General features: G+C 39.4%; 1 protein-coding gene across 13 annotated transcripts in view; it reads left to right on the forward strand.

Annotated features, from left to right (window-relative positions):
- Positions 1–18,929, forward strand: part of TNIK (TRAF2 and NCK interacting kinase) — a 298,380-nt gene that overhangs the window by 216,301 nt on the left and 63,150 nt on the right. For 5 of the 13 annotated variants that reach the window (XR_015794405.1, XM_088132086.1, XM_025172923.2 and 2 more), the window contains 3 exons: positions 13,954–14,064; positions 15,277–15,306; positions 17,362–17,448. Coding sequence is in view for 12 of the 13 variants with exons in the window: in XM_088132086.1 (XP_087988212.1) it covers positions 13,954–14,064; positions 15,277–15,306; positions 17,362–17,448 (228 nt within the window). In the remaining variant the exon portion in view is untranslated. The remainder of the gene's footprint in view (positions 1–13,953; positions 14,065–15,276; positions 15,307–17,361; positions 17,449–18,929) is intronic. The other 8 variants (XM_088132088.1, XM_007421577.3, XM_088132090.1 and 5 more) reach the window with 5 other exon arrangements.

Raw genomic sequence — 18,929 nt, forward strand, 5'->3', positions numbered from 1 at the left:
ACACATATGGCCAACTACTTAATTTTCAAAAAGAATAATGCTCCTCTCTTGTTTGTAGCTCAGGCCTCTAAATCAAACAAGCCCTTTGTTATTTGAGTATAGAACATGCTGAGAAAGCATGGGCCATTTGTGGGTTACTTTGGTAATGCCGTTATGGTCACTTAGATGGAAGTCACAAATCCTGATCACAAAGGACAATTAGTGGCCTGTGTCTCAAGGTCACTGGACAAGGTCTTTGAACAAATGGACCTTGTTATTACATAGAACTAGTCATCTTGCCCATAATTGTTGCCCGTTTTTGCCCTTAGGGTTTCTTGGCAGGGAACAATGAAGCTTGAGGCCAGTCATTTCAAACATAAAAGCCTCCCAAGTAGTAGATATTTCCCCCCAAGATTGCCACTTGTAGCCTCCTTGGGAGCTAAAAAGAGAAAGCAAATATATGACCGTTTTGTTTATTCTGACAAACATGCAAAACCTGCTGCGGATTTGACTCTGTATTGCCATGATGTGATATGGCAATTATGATGCACTTCGAGGGTGTCCTATCTTCCTTTCCAAACAGAAGCCCTTGTAGTCAGCACTGCCTACCCCATTTTTAATCTGGAGAACCCAACTGGTTTATTTTTACTTATTTATATTCAGAGGTGTCAAATCAGCTAATAAGTAAATGGAACCAGAAAGTCAGAATTCATTCAATAAATGAAACAAAAATAATCTTTAAAATGCAGTGAAATGATTAAAAGCGGACATCTTTAGAAAAGTGAGCAATTAGAGAGCAAGTTGGGCAGAAAAATAGGTGCTATTGTGATGGAGCAAACACTGAGAAGTCTCTTAAGCGGCACACAAGGAAATCTAAGCAGAGCATTCTCAAGTGACCTTGAAATATTTGCAGAAAATATTTGGGAGTTTGACAAGCATTAGATCTGCTACTGAGAAGAGAACATTTAGGGATGGTGTGGAGGATTTGTTTCTCCATGGTAATATTGTCTGAAATGTTTATTGTTTATTGTTTATTTGAAAATCTTCCTTTGCCATTTCTGAACACCCAAGGAAGCTAACAGTTGGGAAAGCTGCTTCTGTTAAAATATTTCAAGAGCACAAAGTAGGTAATCACAAGATATTTGGAAAAGTTGGCTACCAGCCAAGCTCATTAAAGAAATAATTTTCCTGCAAAATATTTTACCATAAAATATCACTAAATGCCTATTTATAATGAATGTTTTACAATGCCTTGAAAATAGAGTGTGAACTCAAAATTATAGTGCTTCCAGTGTTTGGCCTAAAGTTGGACCAGTTTCTATATTACTTGTGTGTTCCAGCATGATGTTGGCTTTGTGAAGTAGTGTATGAGAGTTATTTTCAGGTGTGGTCATGCACGCACACAGTCCCTCTTACTATTAGCAGTTCTTTATTGCTGATTCTTCAGATATGAGAAATACTTTCAGAACACAAAACCTATGAGCCAATTGCAAGCACTTTCCTATTTGTAGCCTCCTAAAAGAATCTCAAATATTTGTGTCCCTTCCCTAAGGACAATCTGAAAACCATCAGAAGTGTGGATGGGAGTGAGAGAATTCCTGTGTCACCATATTCATAGACTTCTTGAACAGAGTACTGTATGTTAACTCTTTTGCACTGGCATTCTGTATGCAAAAGCTCTTAGGTCAGTGCTGTTGTCACTGAACTGTGTTATGTGCTGTTATCACTAAACTTAGCAAAGAGATGTATTGATAGGGAGCAGAGTGAGAATGAAGGAACTCAAATGGAGACCTGGAGTTATTGAAAGGCCTATGGAACAGCTTCCCTAATCTAGATGTCCTCCCCATGTCTAGAATTCACCTCCCAGAATTCTGAATCAAGGAATGGTGGTGCTGGCAGGGGAATTCTGGAACTAAAGTCCACACATCATGAAGGCTTTTAGATTGGGTAAAATGTGAGAAAAGAGAAAGAGGTAATAAAGATGTTGCAGAGGAAAAAACTGTATGTTATGGGATGCTGCAAGCCAAAGGAGATTACATGGGTTATGACCTGTGGTGATCCAGAAAGGGAGGAAAACAGCAGCTGTGTCCTTGAAACTCTCCCCAAGAGACTTCTGATTTCAGAATTAATCTAGATGAAGTCTCATATGTACTAAAGTCCTCAAGCTCCAAATAAAATCCAAAAAGTCTGTTTGGTGTCCAATGTCAGAGTTTGATCCAGCCATGCTACTCATATAACTCATGCACCACACAAAGTCAGCTACTTTTCATTAAAGATGCAAGCAGTGAAAGAGTTCTCACTTTGGGTAGCCCCATATTTGTTTCTCAGATTTATTAGCCAGTTTGTTTGTGTTTGCTATAGATAAGCAAAAACCCATCCAACTCCAAGTTCCTGGCCTAGCTTCCAGTGGTGTATTGTGCCCTTTCAGCTGGCATTTTTAGCATCACTAAATATCCTTTTTTAGAAAACTGGTGGTTTTGTAAAGATGTTGGATTGGAGAATGACAGAAAAGGCGTCTGGCTTCAGTGGCTTCTTAGCCAGATAAATAATTATGATTGTTTGACTATAGAGGTCCGGATGATCTATAAGTACTAAACAAGCTTCATAAAGGCTGATTTTGTAGGACAGGTAGCAAAGCCCTGCCTAAGGATTGCTCAAGTGTATCCTGTGGGACTGAAATTGAGCATGCTCAGAAGGAAAAGTAGAAAAGAGAAAGATGGGAACCTTTAGCAAGAACAGTTTATTTCTTAGTGGTTCCTTCAGAGCCTTCTGGAGAAAGGTTGAACTGTGCATTCACTCTCTAGAAAGTCTTCATAGAGTGCACATAGAAGAATATTCTTTTTAGGCTTCCCCCCAGTTGCTGAAAAGGCAAGCCTTTTTAGTTATAACAATATAGACTGTCAGTTATCAAGCCTAAAACACATTCACAAAAAAAAAGCTCTAGGATTGAATTACTCTATCCACTCCGTACCATTACTTTTGCATTAAACTAGGGCACCATCTGAATGTGAAAAAGAGACTATCTCTGGTCCTAAGATCAGACACTTAGGAATCTCAGCAATCAAATAAATAAGGTTGATGAAAGCATGGGGAACTAATTTGACTAATCTTCCTGTCTCCCATGAAAAGCTCTCATCTTACTCGCTCTGTTTAGCATCCAGATTTCTTTCATTGACCTGCTGAAAAAAGAACCTCTTTGTAGTAATGCCAACATTGTGAAATGCTGTGATACTCAGTATAGTGAAACACACAGCAACTTATAGTAGCCCCTCCATGATGCTTTCAAAGTTTTATCCAAGAATGGAGAAAAGTGTACATTGCGATATCTTGGGTGATCTCTGGTTAGCTTGTGGAAGTTAGCCAAGGATTTTGGATGTTCATTGTAACATCTAGTACTTTTCATCCAAAGCAGGCTACTTGAAGCCAAGAGAACATTGTGGAGAATGACCAATTGACCTTCGTCTTTTGTGTTCTGGTATTTAAAATGCATTAATGAGTTAAGATCATGAATGTTAAATGATCTTGGGAGCAAATGATGACATTATGCAAGTGACTTGGTTTAGGTACTTATGTCAATCCACATAATCACACATGATGATGATGCCATGATGCACATACCATTATTTTGACATCATTGTGGCTTGTTAGGAACTTTGGTGCTGAGATATACCCAGAGATGGCTTATTTATTACATTGAAAATTAAGCCATAATCTTCAATTGGTTTGTTAACTAAAGCTACCAGTAATTGAGCTCATATGTTATGCTAAGCCATAAACCATGGTGTACAAACCACAATGCCTAGCTTCATACATTTCACACAGCTTTAAGTGATCAAATCCTTTGAATATTTTGCTTATTTAAAAGAAAACATTTGGCTTGGTTTTGGCCTGCTCAGCACACAATGATAGAAACAGGGCTTAATATGATATGAGAATCCAGTTATGGCCAGTCTGGGCAAGAGGGATAATGCTAAAATAGTTTAAAATGAAAATTTTGCGAATAGGCCAGGATAAAGAGGTATGCTTTTTCTGCTTAAGTGCTTGTAAAGAAGTTGTTTTATCTGAACAGACTAAGTTCATATTTCTTTTCACCCAAGGTTTACTAGTATACCCCAGCAAAAAAAAATCTAGCAGAAATAGAAGATTAGAAGGAATCATGTTCTGTATTGTGAAGATAGTAGCCTTTATTGTTTTTATTTCTTTCTAATATTTTTGTTCTGTCTGTACTCCAAGGTACTCAGGATGGTGTACATACGGTGGACAGACGCTCTGTATCCACTAGTCCATAGCAATTCAGAAGTGGCCAAATGGTCATTGGATCCTCAATCTCCTGTGTTTAAGCTCAGCTCTCTAAACACTATATTCTACAACCAACTGATACTATCAGAGAAATGAAAGGCACTGTAATGGCATGTGAGAATGACCTTGGGAAACAGGGGGAAAAGCCATAGTCAGGGACAAGAGACAGCTAAGCTGGCAAAAGGAATGTGGGCATGGCAAAAGTCTCAAAAGGGACTAGTTTCTTGGGCTGTACAGTCAAAGGGGGAGAAATGTACTTTGAGACTTGCAAAATTAATGTCAGCCTAGCAAGGTAATCCAGACAGGAAGCATGACCAGATGGACTACTTTACTGTAAGGTTACATTAACAGAATCTTGCAAGTCTTGTAATATACTTTGGATTTCTAGCGTTTCATATTAGCAAATCTGGCAGCAGGGGAAACATTGAATTAATTTTTGATGTTCCAACAGTTCATTAGCCTCAGGCAATATGAACAATAAAAGTACAGTAAATCAAATAACAAAGATTGTTGAGTAATTTTTCCAATTTCCTCAAAAATGTCAATAGAGTGGTACCTCGGGTTACGAATTTAATCCGTTCTGTGACTCTGGTTGCAACCCGATTTGTTCACAACCTGAAGCAAATTTTCCCATAAGGTTCAATGTAATTACCGTTAATCTGTTCCGGCGTCCGCGGACCACGCGTCAAGGGCAGAAAAACGGCCGCGGACCACGCGGCAGGGCAGAAAAATGGCCGCGGATCGTGCGGCAGGGCGGAAAAACGGCCATGGACCTCGTGGCACGGGCGGAAAAACGGCCGCAGACCATGTGGCACGGGCGGAAAAATGGCCGCGGACCACGTGGCACGGGCGGAAAATGGCCGCAGACCACGTGTCACAGCAGAAAATGGCCGCAGATCCGGTTCGTACCCCGAGGCGGAGTTCGCAAACCGAGGTAAATTTTTGCGGCCGGAGCTGGTCACAACCCGAAAAGTTTGTAAGCAGAGGCGTTCGTAACCTGAGGTACCACTGTATAAAGATGAATAATGAAATTGGCTTTACCATCAGAGATGTAAACATGTACCAATTCATCAGTGTCTGGAAATATTTCAGTTGATATAATGCAATTTACAGGGATTAACACCCTGTGAAGTATTTTTATAGACAATTTTTGATGACTTTCCTAGATAAATGTTGACTTACTGCATTCAGATCCCAAATCATCTTCTATAGTTTCTATACATTTTTAAGAAAAACTGTTGTATTTGATACAAGAGTTTTATAAGGGATTGAAGAGTTCCTTTGATTTAAAATAACACTGTTCTTCAAATACAGTTAATTGTCTTGACTAGTGAAATTTAATAAGTTGGAACTTGTGACCAAGTTTTCAGCAAAATATATTCAGCAGAGATAAGTCTTCTGCCAGTACTCAAGTTCTTAGGAAATCCTCTATTTTTTTTTTTAAAGAAAACTTTGTTGATAAAACTTTGTGTTAGAAGGTGGTTGGTTGGTTCATTGATTTGTATCCTATCCTATCTTATTTATTTATTTATTAAATTTATATGCCACCCATCTCCCCCAGAGGGTGACTGGGCAGCTCACAATTAAAATCAAACATTAAAAACAGTAAGAATATAAATATCTATATTAAATTAGCTAAAAAGGTAATACTATACATACATATATACATACATACATACATGCATACATATATATATAAACAATATACAATTCAAGATGATGGGGGGGCAGAACTGATTATCCCACCAGCCAATTCCAATAATGCGAGCCCCATCAACTCCCAGGCCATCTGGCATAGCCAAGATTTCTTGCCAAACAAATGGTGCTCCAAATAGTTTGGCACATTCCCCTCAAATCTGTTCCAGAATAGGCAGGAATATACATTCCTTGAAAAGAATAAGTACCCTAATTCAGAAAAGGGATTTCAGAGAGAAAATGCTATGGCAGAAAAGACCCTATTTCTCAAGTATGATCTTCAACATCATTTTGAGAATAATTATATTATTTAACTACAGTCATTCTGTAGTGGCTTCTTTGAAGGCATCATAAGTTGAGAGCATTTTCAGTTGAATTTCTCCTGATCGTCATTTCCTCTTCTCTTTGCATAGCCTTGGACAATATCATTAATTTGACAGCCCCCAAGGGAGTCTAGCTTTCTTTTTGAGTGTTTGGGCAGCTTATGGCTTCACATTGCTTCCCTCATCAATATTTAAGGTGTGTCACTGTGAATGTGGCAGAAAGAGGTTCCCTTGAAACAAGAAAGTAAAAAGATAGAGGGGAGTACTGAAAAAGCTTGGCCTGAAGCATCACTTTTGAAGTTGGGTAAATAAACCTCATAATGAATAATGGATGCTCGCTCTGTGATCCTAACCCTGAGAAAGCATTTTCACTGAGAAACAAAGGGAGACTAAACAGGAAACTGAGTAATTAAAAAAAGGCTTTTATTTCATGTTTTTCTTCCATTGTCCTGACTTGTATCCATGTCCTGACTTGTGACTACAGCCCCATGGGTCTGGGGTAGAGTAGCTAGTCATCTTGCCAATATTGACTAGTCTGTTTTTGGAGCTCTTGGAAACAACTCTCATTGGTAGGTAGCGGCAGATGAGAAGTAAAATCATAAGTTGGAAGAGGCCATTTAGCCCACCAAATCCAACCCCCTGTCGGAATCCAGATTATAGCCTTCCAAACAGATGGCTGTCCTGCCTCTGCTAAACACATCCTAGGAAGGGGAGCCTTTCAAATTCCTAGGTAATTATAAGCACAAAAAAATGTAATTGCATTTGCATGCAACTGTAAGCCAGCTAGTGGTTATGCTCCATTGCTTCCACGGCAGATAGTTTTGTATGTGATAATGACATGCAAAGCAGGAACTCTGCTTTGTTCTCTTTGAAGGATAGCAGAGTTGGAAACCATAGTTGGATGTTGATTTCTGAGTATTGGTTTGCTTGGTTCAAATGTCCTGATAAGCACATCGCAGAAGGAGCTTCTGTGTTTGGTGTATTCATACCTGCTGGCAGGAAGAGTCCAGTGAGAAATGGTTAAGTTCCCAGGAAGGATTTTGGCTTCCTGTGATGAGGAAGTGCTCACATTACCTGATGCCTATCTTTTCCATAGAAACAACCATCAACTAAATTCATACAGCCTTGAGAGGGCAGGCTGTATGAAGCAGATAAACTGGTCACCTTGTTGTTGCTTTTGGCCAGGTTACATACAGTGATCATGCACATAATGTGAGAACAGTGATTCATGCATACTGTTTCTTATGACTGAATGTTAATTGTCATTCAGTTTTTACACCTCTGCCCTAATCTTTGGAGTCTTTTCTTTGTCATTTCCAAAAGCGACATAACCCATTAAAAACACACAAAAACTTGTTGATTCATCCATAAGCCATGGAAGAAAATTAGCATTATTTTGGTTAACAGTCAGCCTAATGTGACCTCATGCATGACAGTTGTACTAGTCAAAAAGAAAGTGTTTGGTTCTGATCTTTCACACCAGATGAGCATATCAAAATTGGGTTCAGCATTTTGAAAAGGCCAAAGAATGTATATTTTATGCTGCAGATGTGCTGTTCAGCATGATGTTAGCTGCTGCAGTTTGCTTAACAGTTGAGGCCAAAGAGGCATTACAGAAACCTTTATTCCAATTTAGCTTCCTCTGGTGAGGTTTGAGTTACAGCTCCCAGGATTTCCAGCATTTGAGATCATCCTGTGACCCAAAGAGATAGTATACAGGCTGGCTCTGCTACTTTCTTTTCTGTTGTATAAATAAACTAGTAAAATGTCAGTTGTTGCCCATGTTAATACAACACAGTCTAATTCTTGAATTAATCCATTTTACTGGATCTACATAATACATTGAACTATCAACTTGCTAAATAGGGCCAGGGGGCACACAACATCCACTTCAACACATCTCACCAAGGTTAACACTAATCAAACTTAGTATATTGTATGAATGCATCTACTAGATTTCTCTGTGACTTGGCTAAGCATACTGTGTCAATATATCACTATGGCTTAAGAGTGGAAAAAGCTTCCTTGCATGTTCCAAAGACTGCATTGCACACCAGGTAACATCTGTGTATCTGCCTGCTTGGTGCAACAGTCTTTCTAACAGTATCTTTCTCAGTAGGTGTAACTGCCAATCAGTATTAGAGGGGACTACTTAGGTGTCGCATAAACAGTTCCCAGATAGCTAAACAAGTTGTATGAGAAGGCTTTGGGCTAGAGGTGAAGGTTAGACTAGAGAGAAAGAACCCCCAGGTGGAAGACAATAGCAAACCACTTCCTTATTGTTGACAAGAAACTTCATGGATACTTCTGTATAGTCAGGAGTTGAGCTCAACTTAAGAGCCTATTTACTTTATTGTAGTTGCCTCCTGAAATTTGTTTCTTAATTGCACTAGAATAAGACAAAGTGTTTGAATTAACAAAGGTTGATTGGTTGATTAGGATATAAGTCCCCTTTCCTTCCAAAGGTGTGTTTCTTAAGGGTTGACACTTGTGTCTCCTTCCCTGAGTAAACAATATAATGCCCCAGCAGTGCTTAAATGATTATAGCAATGGAAGATACATCTAGGAAGGGGATTATGAGCAGCATGGCGGGAAAGATGGAGGAAAAGAAATGTAGGGATCATCCAGTGTAGGATTAATAATTCATATTAATAGAATATATCTTAGTAGCTGAGTATTCTGTGCATTTATACCATTAGTCAGTAATGCTTCAAATGAGACTTGAAATTCATCAATAAAAGTACCCTGCAAAAACCATTAAGATTTGTCTATGCCTCAGTTTCCACACTACTGCTATCTTCTGATAAATACTATATATTAGTTTCTTTTGGGTCAGTTACTAAGCTGTGGATCACTGCTAAACTGCTACTGTGGGCACCAAAAACATTATTAATGGCGAAAAATCTTGGGAGAATATAGCAAGATTTTGGTATTCTCATGTAAAATATTTGGAGAAATCAGCATCTTCACTTAAAATCTCATGAGATTTCTGGTGGGAATAGCAAAATCTGATGAGTGTTAGTGCTCTTGTGAGCATATTAGCAATTTTAGTTCTGTTTGAAAAAGTAATTTAATTTTATTTAAATTGTGAGTCCCACAAGAATGGGTGGCACCCATCTGTGTCCTTAAGCACTGTGTTCTTGACCTATGAATTACAGTGGTACCTCAGGTCACGAACGCTTCTGTTCATGACCAACTCAGGTCACGAACAGCACCATTCGTAAAATTTCGCTTCCGTTCGCGAACGCCGGATTGGGTGATGAACAGGATCCGCGGCCATTTTCCCTACCATGACACGTGGTTGTGGCTTCCTGTAGGGAGGGGGACTCTCCGTCCAAGCAATAACCGCCTCCCCACCCGCCTTCCTGTCCTCCACGCCAGAAGTCGCGTTGAGCAAGGTTAGCGTTCTCTCTCTTTGTACTGTACTTTGTGTCATATTTTTGTGGTTTAAAAAAAAAATACATATGGTTCAGAACGGATTAACCGTATTTACATTGAATCTTATGGGAAAATTTGACTCGGGTCACGACCAATTCGGGTCACGACCAGAGTCGCGGAACGAATTAAGTTCGTGAACCGAGGTACCACTGTATATGGAAGTCCTCAAAAAAATTCCAGTGATTATGTAGTTGTAGGAAAAGTTAGGGGGTCATTGTTTCAGACAGAGATTTGGTATGTGTATTTTTTCACATTGATACCTATGACGCTGGTATTAACTGCAGTCACAGAGTCTGTTGTCCTGAGTTGTGTGGCTGCATTTTAGTCTACATTTGCAAGACACTTAATCTATTGCTGAATTCATTTTATTTTCTTGATTCATATAAAACTAACCAAATGTGCTGGGTACACATCTTTAGTTACACACACAACACATAAAAAAGCTTCAAATTAATCAATTTGAATTACAATATTCAAACCCAGCCAATTGTGATTTTTTACAATGTTTTTAACAAACTGGTTGGACATGATGCAATAACATTACCTGTAGAAGGCAGGAACACATCTCTGTTTTAAGCATGACACAATGGTGGAGAGGTTGTATAACTGCAGTAGGTGGCAACACCAAGCCAACCTTGGCCTATGTTAGAAAGCTAGGTAATTTGGGACCTCCTTAGTCTGCTGAGAAACCACCTGGAAATACCAGGGCTGTTGATGAGACTGGGAAGTTGAAAAATCTTCCTGGAAGAACACAGTGGCAAACCACTTCCATATTATGCCAAAAAAACTACATGAACATGTCTGTGAAATCTCCAGCTCAATTCAGGGGAGACTTTGTCTTACTTCCATAATGATACAAGGGGAGGCAAGAGAAGCATCAGGCATGGACATAGTCTGCAAAAAGCTACTTTTCACACTGGGTGCTTCCTATAGAATGAGAAAATAGCATCTAGCCTCATTTTAATGTTGATATGATCATTTCCCTATACAGTGGTACCTCGGTTCACGAACTTAATTCGTTCCGTGACTCTGGTCGTGAACCGAATTGGTCGTGAACCGAATCAAATTTTCCCATAAGGTTCAATGTAAATACAGTTAATCCGTTCTGACCCCTCCGAATTTGGTCGCCAACCAATTTTTGATCGCGTCCCGAATCAAATTTCCCCATAAGGTTCAATGTAAATACGGTTAATCCGTTCTGAACCATATGTTTTTTTTTAATAACAACCACAAAAATATGACACAAAGTACAGCACGAAGAGAGAGAACGCTAACCTTGCTCGAGGCGACTTCTGGCGTGGAGGACAGGAAGGCGGGTGGGGAGGCGGATATTGCTTGGAGGGAGAGTCCCCCTCCCTACAGGAAGCTGCGACCACGTGTCAAGGGAGCGAAAATGGCCGCGGATTCTGTTCGTAACCCGATCCGGCATTCGCGAATGGAGGCAAAATTTTGCGAACGGAGCTGTTCGTGAACCGAATTGTTCGTGAACAGAAGCGTTCGTGAACCGAGGTACCACTGTATATATATTTCAGAGATTTCAGTTGTTATTGTTGTATTGGCTGCTGTTGCTGTATTTGTACAGCCTTTGACTTATTAAAGCAGTTGTAAATTCATAAATATTTGGAGGACACCCAGCCTATTGATCTGCTTTAATACATCTGTTTTGTTTGATGTTGTCCTTTATTTAAAAAAAGAACAATGTTTGCTGCTTGCCCACAGATTTTGGTGGGGATACAGAAAATCAGGGAAGGGGGCATAAATCTCATATCCTGAATTGCTGCTTTATCCCGATTATCATTAATAGCAGAACATCTTCTGGATTTCAGTGGAAGCACTGCTGCTTTTCACCGTTTAAAAATTAAATCAAAATGGGTCTCAATATCTGATAGTGAGATTGGTGAAATAGTGCAATCGATAGGGGAAAAAAGACACAACAGCTTACTGTTCTTTGCAGCTTTTTATAAATAAAAATGAAAAAAAAAACCATTTGAGAGCTCCATCACTGTGATGATTTCTAGCGGGATATGTGTGGCATTCTATAAGAGTATTAACAAATTCAGGATGTGATTGGGGAATTACATTTTAGTCAAAATCGTAGAGAGCCAAATTCAGTCAGTTGTCTAGTTGTATGTGTCTAATGCTGCTTAATGGCACAACTACTGAAGGGTTTTACACATCTTCATTTTTCTTTCAAGGCACACAGGCCCAATTGTAGACACATCTCATCCATAGCTACAATCAATACTGAGTATGCCTTGCACCGCAGACCCGAGTGGCATGTAATTATGAGGCTATATTGATTTTTCTCACAAAGGGGTTACTAACATACAAAAAGCAGCTTGACTTTCAAATGACTAGACCGACAGCCTTTTTTTTTTCTTTGAGAAAATTAACACGGTTTGGTGAAAGGTCTGAGTCCCATCCCGGGCACAATGACAACAATTTAAGGAGGGCCTCTTTCTCCCTGGTTATAAAAATCATTCTAGATTATTCCAAGGTGTTTTGGCCATCCTAGAAAAGATTTGTGCCTGAACTCTATGTCTGTCAGAGCTTGCTAATACCATTCTTTTAAAAGCAATGACCTAGTTTGTTCCAGTTCATCCAATACAGAGTAATAAAGATGAAATGATGAAATTATAGATGGATTGCATATTAGCTCTTGCAGGCATAATAGGACTTTAAGGCTCCTCCTCCTCCTTCAGAAGTCATTAATATCTTGGGAGAGCTCTTCCATGAATTCTGTACTTAATGTCAGCCTCACCCTTCCACCTGCATTTTGGGAATCATAAATGCAATATTGTAAGAAGTACAAGACAATCTATGCAGTGAGAATCACAATGAGTGCCACAGATCATCAAGCTTTTCCCTTGTCCTTCTCTTCCTACCTCCAATGACACTGTAACAGAACTCCTGCCTGAAATCTCCCACAATCAAGTGAGATTTCAGTCATCTCAGTCCATGAGCTGATGAGAATGCCCCTAAGATGGCCCAAATGTTGCAAGGCTGAAACCATTTTTTCCTAAACTATTTGGAGAAGGCAAAGTTTAAAGAACAAAGCATATCCTGGTGCTCATAGATATTGTTGCTGAACTTAAGTTCCCCAAGTGTGATTGCACTGGTTTAATATTCATATTTTTGTTTTTAAACCATTTGTTAATTACTAAATAAACAGTGGGCTGTAGAGGAAATTAACTTTACTATTGTCCATACACTGGTACAAAGAAGAGCATATTTCTTAACATATGGCAGGACTTCTTATGTAAAAGACTGTTCTTCTGCTGAATCTAAGGATATGTGGGTCAAGGCTGGTCCCCCTCAAATTATATGACCAAACGTAACTCTTATAGCCAGTATGGGATACAGCAGAAAGGATCTTCATTGTTGTTTTGTTTGTTTAAAGCACATGCTTTGTTATGGACACAAGTGTTATAATCTTGTTTGATATCTATTCTAGTGGTCCTACCATGTTATCTAACTTTGGGGACATGGAGAAGCATCAGTTAGTGGCTGTTAAATATAACAGAGGCGTTAAAGAACAGGTTCTGGGCATCATGGCCACTGTTTTAGATTGAAACCCCAGGCTTTCAGCACAGTCTGGGACTCAGGTTGTCTACTTCTGAAATAGACGAATGTAATCTCAGAAAGATTGTTCTTAGCATGGGATCCAATAATACCGGTTTCTATCAAGTCAGAGAGAAACTGATTTGATGATTTATTAGACCTTATTGTGATATATCTTCAACTTCTTTAGCAGTGGATGATTCAGATGTGGTATCCGGTTCTCTTAGACTTAGAACATGGTTCCATTTGTTTGGTAGCCAGATGATGCCCAAAACTCTTTCAAAAGGATTTCCTTATATGAAATCCACTCCATTATTGCCACAGCTAAAACACTCCTATTCTCTCACTGTGAAGTAGGCTGATATGGGTCCAATTTGTTTTCCCCAGATATATTTGGGATTACAACTCCTACAATTCCCAGATGGCTCGAATTCTGGAAATATGTGGTCTCAGTACATATGGAGGACTTTAGGTTACAAGCCTGCTAAAGATATGTTTTTCATGCATTACACAGTTTAGCTTTTGTCTTTGTAAGCTGTAGCCAAAATTATTTTTCTGCCTTCTTTCTGCTTTGCAGAGTTGTTGTCTTCTGACACCAGCAAAAATTATGTAATTTTCCTAGTTAGTTTTGGTCATTTATTCCCACCTTCTTTTACAGCAGCAAAGGAGAGAGAAGGAGCTAAGAAAACAACAAGAGAGGGAGCAACGGCGGCATTATGAAGAACAACTGCGGCGAGAAGAGGAAAGGAGACGGGCTGAACATGAGCAGGTGACTAGCTTCAACTCCAAATGTTTTGTATTTTTATAGTACATGCTGCTTTCTAAGTCCCAAACCCAGACTTGCCACTCAAAAGGGAAGTTCAGTATGACCCAACTTCTTCATATTACATATAAGGTTGGGGTTGGACTGAGAAACCCAAGTTTAATTCCTATAACTGACATAAATTTTATTTATTTATTTATTTAATTTATATAGCTGCCCATCTCACACAAAGTGACTCTGGGTGGTGTATAAATTATAAATAAATATAATATAATATAATATACATTGTTGCCTTCCACATAGTGGTTTTTTTGGGTCTATGTGTTTTGATGTAGTGGTTAAAGGTGTCAGGTTAGAAACTGGGAGACTCTCTCAGCCCTAGGAAGAAGGCAATGGCAAACCACTTCCCAAAATTATTGTCAAGAAAGCTGCATGGGCGTGTCCAGCCAGCCACCAGGAATCAAGACTGACTCAAAGATGCACGCATGCATGCACGTGCGCACACACACACACTGAATTCAGTACTGTAGTGGAGTTTTGACATGTAAACCTGACTGTGAATTGGGATCATCAGCTGATCCTTCCTCAAATGTTAGACATGTCACCAGGATGTATTTTGCTCTAATGCTTCCTTTGAGGAATGCCATCCTCCTACAAGTACACCTGACTTTTGGAGCTGCAATCCCCTGCTCACTTCTGAGAGGGTCTCATTGAATGTAGCAGAATCTGTTTCCTGGATCTTAATTCCTGCTGTTTTTCAGTTCTTCCTGCAGTCTATAGTTTTTGTATGCAGAAATGTTCCTGATTCAGTCTCCAGGTAAAAGAATCAGGGGAAGATCCAAAAAATGTCTCTCCCTGAAATCCTTGAGAGTTTCTTCTGTTTAGAGTAGATGATACTGGGATAGGTGGCCATTGTGTAAGCTACAGTGGATGCCAGTGTAGTGGAAATTCAGACTGTTATTTTGGGAGGGCAGTCGCTTTTATCAGTGCACTCCTTATCCTAAGTCCATGGTTACTTCTCCCCACCTCAGCTAAGTTTTTAGTTCTAAGATCTGTCTGCAGGTCTAATTTCAGTTTAGTAAGCCCTTACAGGTAATCTTCCTTTAGTGAGCGCAACTGAGACTGGCAACTCGGTTGTTAAGCAAAATGGTTGCTAAGTGAAATCACATGACTGTGACTGTGCCTACGATTTTACTTCAGCTTTCCTTTGCTTTACAGCATCAGAAGGATATGACCCCAAACAGTCAGGTGAGCCCAAGTGGTGGGGAAGGTTTCCAGAATTCAACTGACAAGGAAGCTGCGTAAAAGGGCAAATCTTATAGTTTTTCCCACTCCCCTACCCTTGAAATGCTCACCCCAGCACTGATATAATTAGCAAGAAAGGAGTTAATGTATTTACATTCGTTGGAGAGGAAGGGATTACAAGAGAGTAAGCAGGCACACAATGGGAAATACACATTGAAAGGAATGCAGTAGCGCTGGCGGTTTGCCTAGCACAGCTCTGTGCTGTGAGCCACCAGCTGCTTAGAAGGTCACAGAGCTGAGCTTGTTAACTTGTGTTAGTACTGTTTAGGGAAGCCTTGCACTGTGGAGAAAAGTAGCTCAGGAAGAGATAGCTTGTTTAGGCAATCTCTCTGTCCTGTGAGGTGGCAAAAAAAAAAAAAAAAGAAGCAGAATGGGTCAGGCACAGGACAACTGGTACTAACTGACTGTAATGGCAAACACATGACTGAGAGAGATGCTGCAAAGGTCCTAAATATGGGCATTGGTCGCAAAGTTACTTTTTCATCACCAAGTAACTGTGAATGGTCACTGCCCAGGGCAGTCACTAAATGCAGTCTACCTGTATAAGGTTTCTGACAAGATGATTTGCAATAGTGTAGACAGTTCAACATCTCCATGTTCTGTTCCAGCTGCATTTCAAAATCAGTACAGACTTGTTTTAGCATCTTCACTTTTGACAAATTTAAGAAACCGTGTTTCATTTATTATACTTGTGTAGTCTGTTACTTTCAGTGCTAAGGTGTCAATCACTTGCTTCATATTGATTTTATTTGGGTGATTTCTAGCAGCTGAATAATTAATAAAAAGTTTTAAATGTGTATTTCTCACCTTTGCTTGTACAAAAGTGATTGGTAATATCTGTTTTTAGGTGATGTCAAGTTTCCAACAGACCATATACTTAGGGAATGTGTTTAGAATTGGAACTGAATGTAACCGAATGTAACTCATGATGAGCCTGTGTTATAGCCAGTCTTAAGTGCATTTTTTTTTAGTGAACCATGGTTTATTATTATACCCAGACTCTTATGGTAATCCTAGCTGTAGTTTGTTGAAGCAAGACAACATCGTAGCTCATGGTTTGAAGTAGCTTTAAAAAAAAAAAAAAAAGCCATAATTAACTTTTTTCGAGATTTACTGGTTTCGGATAAAATGAGAAGTTGCAGTTAGTTATGCCCAGACTTGAAGAAGGGAAGAAAAAACTGTGAGTTTGCAACTCTCTGTGGCATATTTCTATAACAATAAACCATGGATAATTGTGATATCTGGCTATAGCTATTGGTTTTAATGCTATTTTGCTGAAATTCAGCATTCAGATAATCTGTTTTCACTGTAAAATGTTGGCTGTAGAGATGGGGCAGTACATAATCACACACTTTCAAATATGAAGTATCTGGGACTGAGAAAATCTTGCAGCCATCATTATCCTGTCCTTTTCCCCCATTCCACCATCACAATAATTCATCCCTTCTTCACTGTACATTTGCCCAATTGAAACACATCAGCATTTCTAGGTACAGAATTGCATTTCTCAGCCAGTGCTAGTAGCACCAGCTATTTTGAGAAATGGCATGTCTGAGTAGAATATTTGTTATCATATTGGGTCAACAGTAGTTAAACATTTCTTTGAACAATGATCAGTTGGTGGTACAAGGTGTCCGCGCCATACCTCCTTTTGCATAATTTGAGTAACAGTAGCTCACTTTTTTCATTCTTATGTATAACATATATTAAATTATATTTTTTATATAATTATATATTTTATATAATTTATATATTATATAAAACAAGACTCTGTTACTTTCTCAGCAACAGTTTATTCAGCTTGTGTAGTACTCAGCCAAATGCATTGCACTGTATTCCTGTTTTCCTCCTTTGGTTCCATCATCCTCTATCAACCAGCAATCTTTAATGTTTATGCAATTTTTTTTCCTACTATTCACGTAGCCACTTTTTTGCCTTTGGAATTATGGTTCTTCCTTTTCTTTCCTTTTTCTGCTTGCTGCTGCCCACCATCTCCAGGAATACATCAGGCGACAGTTAGAGGAAGAACAGAGGCAGTTAGAGATCCTGCAGCAGCAATTACTGCAGGAACAAGCTCTACTTCTGGTAATGGGGAGGCAGTATCTATCTCACGTCCTTTATCCCATCCTTTCTGTCTGTACCAAAACTGCATGCTGTCAGCCTGCGGATACCCACACTTTTAGGCTTATAGGGTTGCCACCTTTTTTTCCATTTTTTCTTTTCGTACTTGAAAATATTCAAATGTTGATTCATTTGGCATTGATAAACATTTCTGGTATCAGCAAAGCATTGGGGGTGGAGGGCATGCCACCAAGACTGGATCTAGCCGGTTACACAGTTTTATCTGGTTTGAATCAGGACACAAATTCAGTTGCAAATTGTTAAAAACACATTTTGAATAGGAGAGAGCAAGCAAGAGCTTCTAAGACAGCAGCTGGCCAGCTTCTGGCTATTGAGCTGTCTGGTACAATAGTCCAAGCACCCATAAAAAGAAACCCCAGGCTTGTGCACAGGCTACTAGAAGAGTCCCCAAATCTTGCAAGATTAGTGCAGGATTTTTGTGGTTTTAATGTGAGATTTGGGCAGATTATTTCCTGGGGGCTCCAGTGGGCATCCTAGTGCTTTGGTGTGCTGCGTTGCCAACCTCTATTCTAAACCTTAATTTAAGTTTCATTGAAACACCTGGATTACATCTTCCAGGATAGTTTTCTGTTTCCGAATTCAGCTGCTGATGGATTAGATTTCTGCCAGGATCAAACCATGGACATCTCAAGCCAGAGTTTCAGTCCAGGTTTTTTTTTTTTAATTGTTTCTCCTTCTGCCTTCTACATGTGCTTTCAGCCTAGGGTGAAAGAAAGTTTCAGGCCCAGCCTATAACTAGAGACAGCTATAGCCATCCTGGAGCATATATGCCAATTCAGTTTAGTTCTTAAATAATAATACTCAGTTTCCTGGTTTTGGAGACCCTTCCCTTGTCAGTAGGAAAGCAGATTACTCTCTATTTGTAGCCTGCAAGTAATAATGAGGTGTAAATGGGGACTAGCAAAGAAAAGGTGAGACCAGAGAAAGAAACAAAGATCAAAAAACAAGAATGCAAAAAAGTGCTAGTAAACAAAAGGAGCTGGGGTTAAACATCTGAAGTGGCAATCCTAAAAGGCTAAGCTAATATGGAAAACCATACTGGGGAGAAACTGGTCTGCTGAGGCTGAGTTATATCTCCCACGAACAAGAGAGCATGCTGCATCCGTTTCTCTCTGAATGCAATCCTAGCAAGAATTCTGAATGTTTATTTTGCCTTTTTATTAATAATTGGAGATGTGATATGGGGGGTGGGAGTTCATGGCTTGTATATCTTTGGCTACAGATGCCTTTCTTTGTTTGGCTGCTTCTAGAATGCTCTCCGTTTTCTTGACAGGAACATGCATCTTCTCAAACATCTCCATTCGTTACTGAGAATTAAGACTCCTAGCAGTCTGTCCTAGAATACAATATCCATAAAGAGTACACACTCCCTCTAATTTCTTTACTTGGTTTTATGGGGTTTGATGGCATGCTTAATATAAGCC

The sequence above is a fragment of the Python bivittatus genome, unplaced genomic scaffold (assembly GCF_059951505.1).
Source record: "Python bivittatus isolate LINGU-HERP-01145 unplaced genomic scaffold, Pbiv_v1 ctg000980_np1212, whole genome shotgun sequence".
NCBI classification, from domain to species: domain Eukaryota; kingdom Metazoa; phylum Chordata; class Lepidosauria; order Squamata; family Pythonidae; genus Python; species Python bivittatus.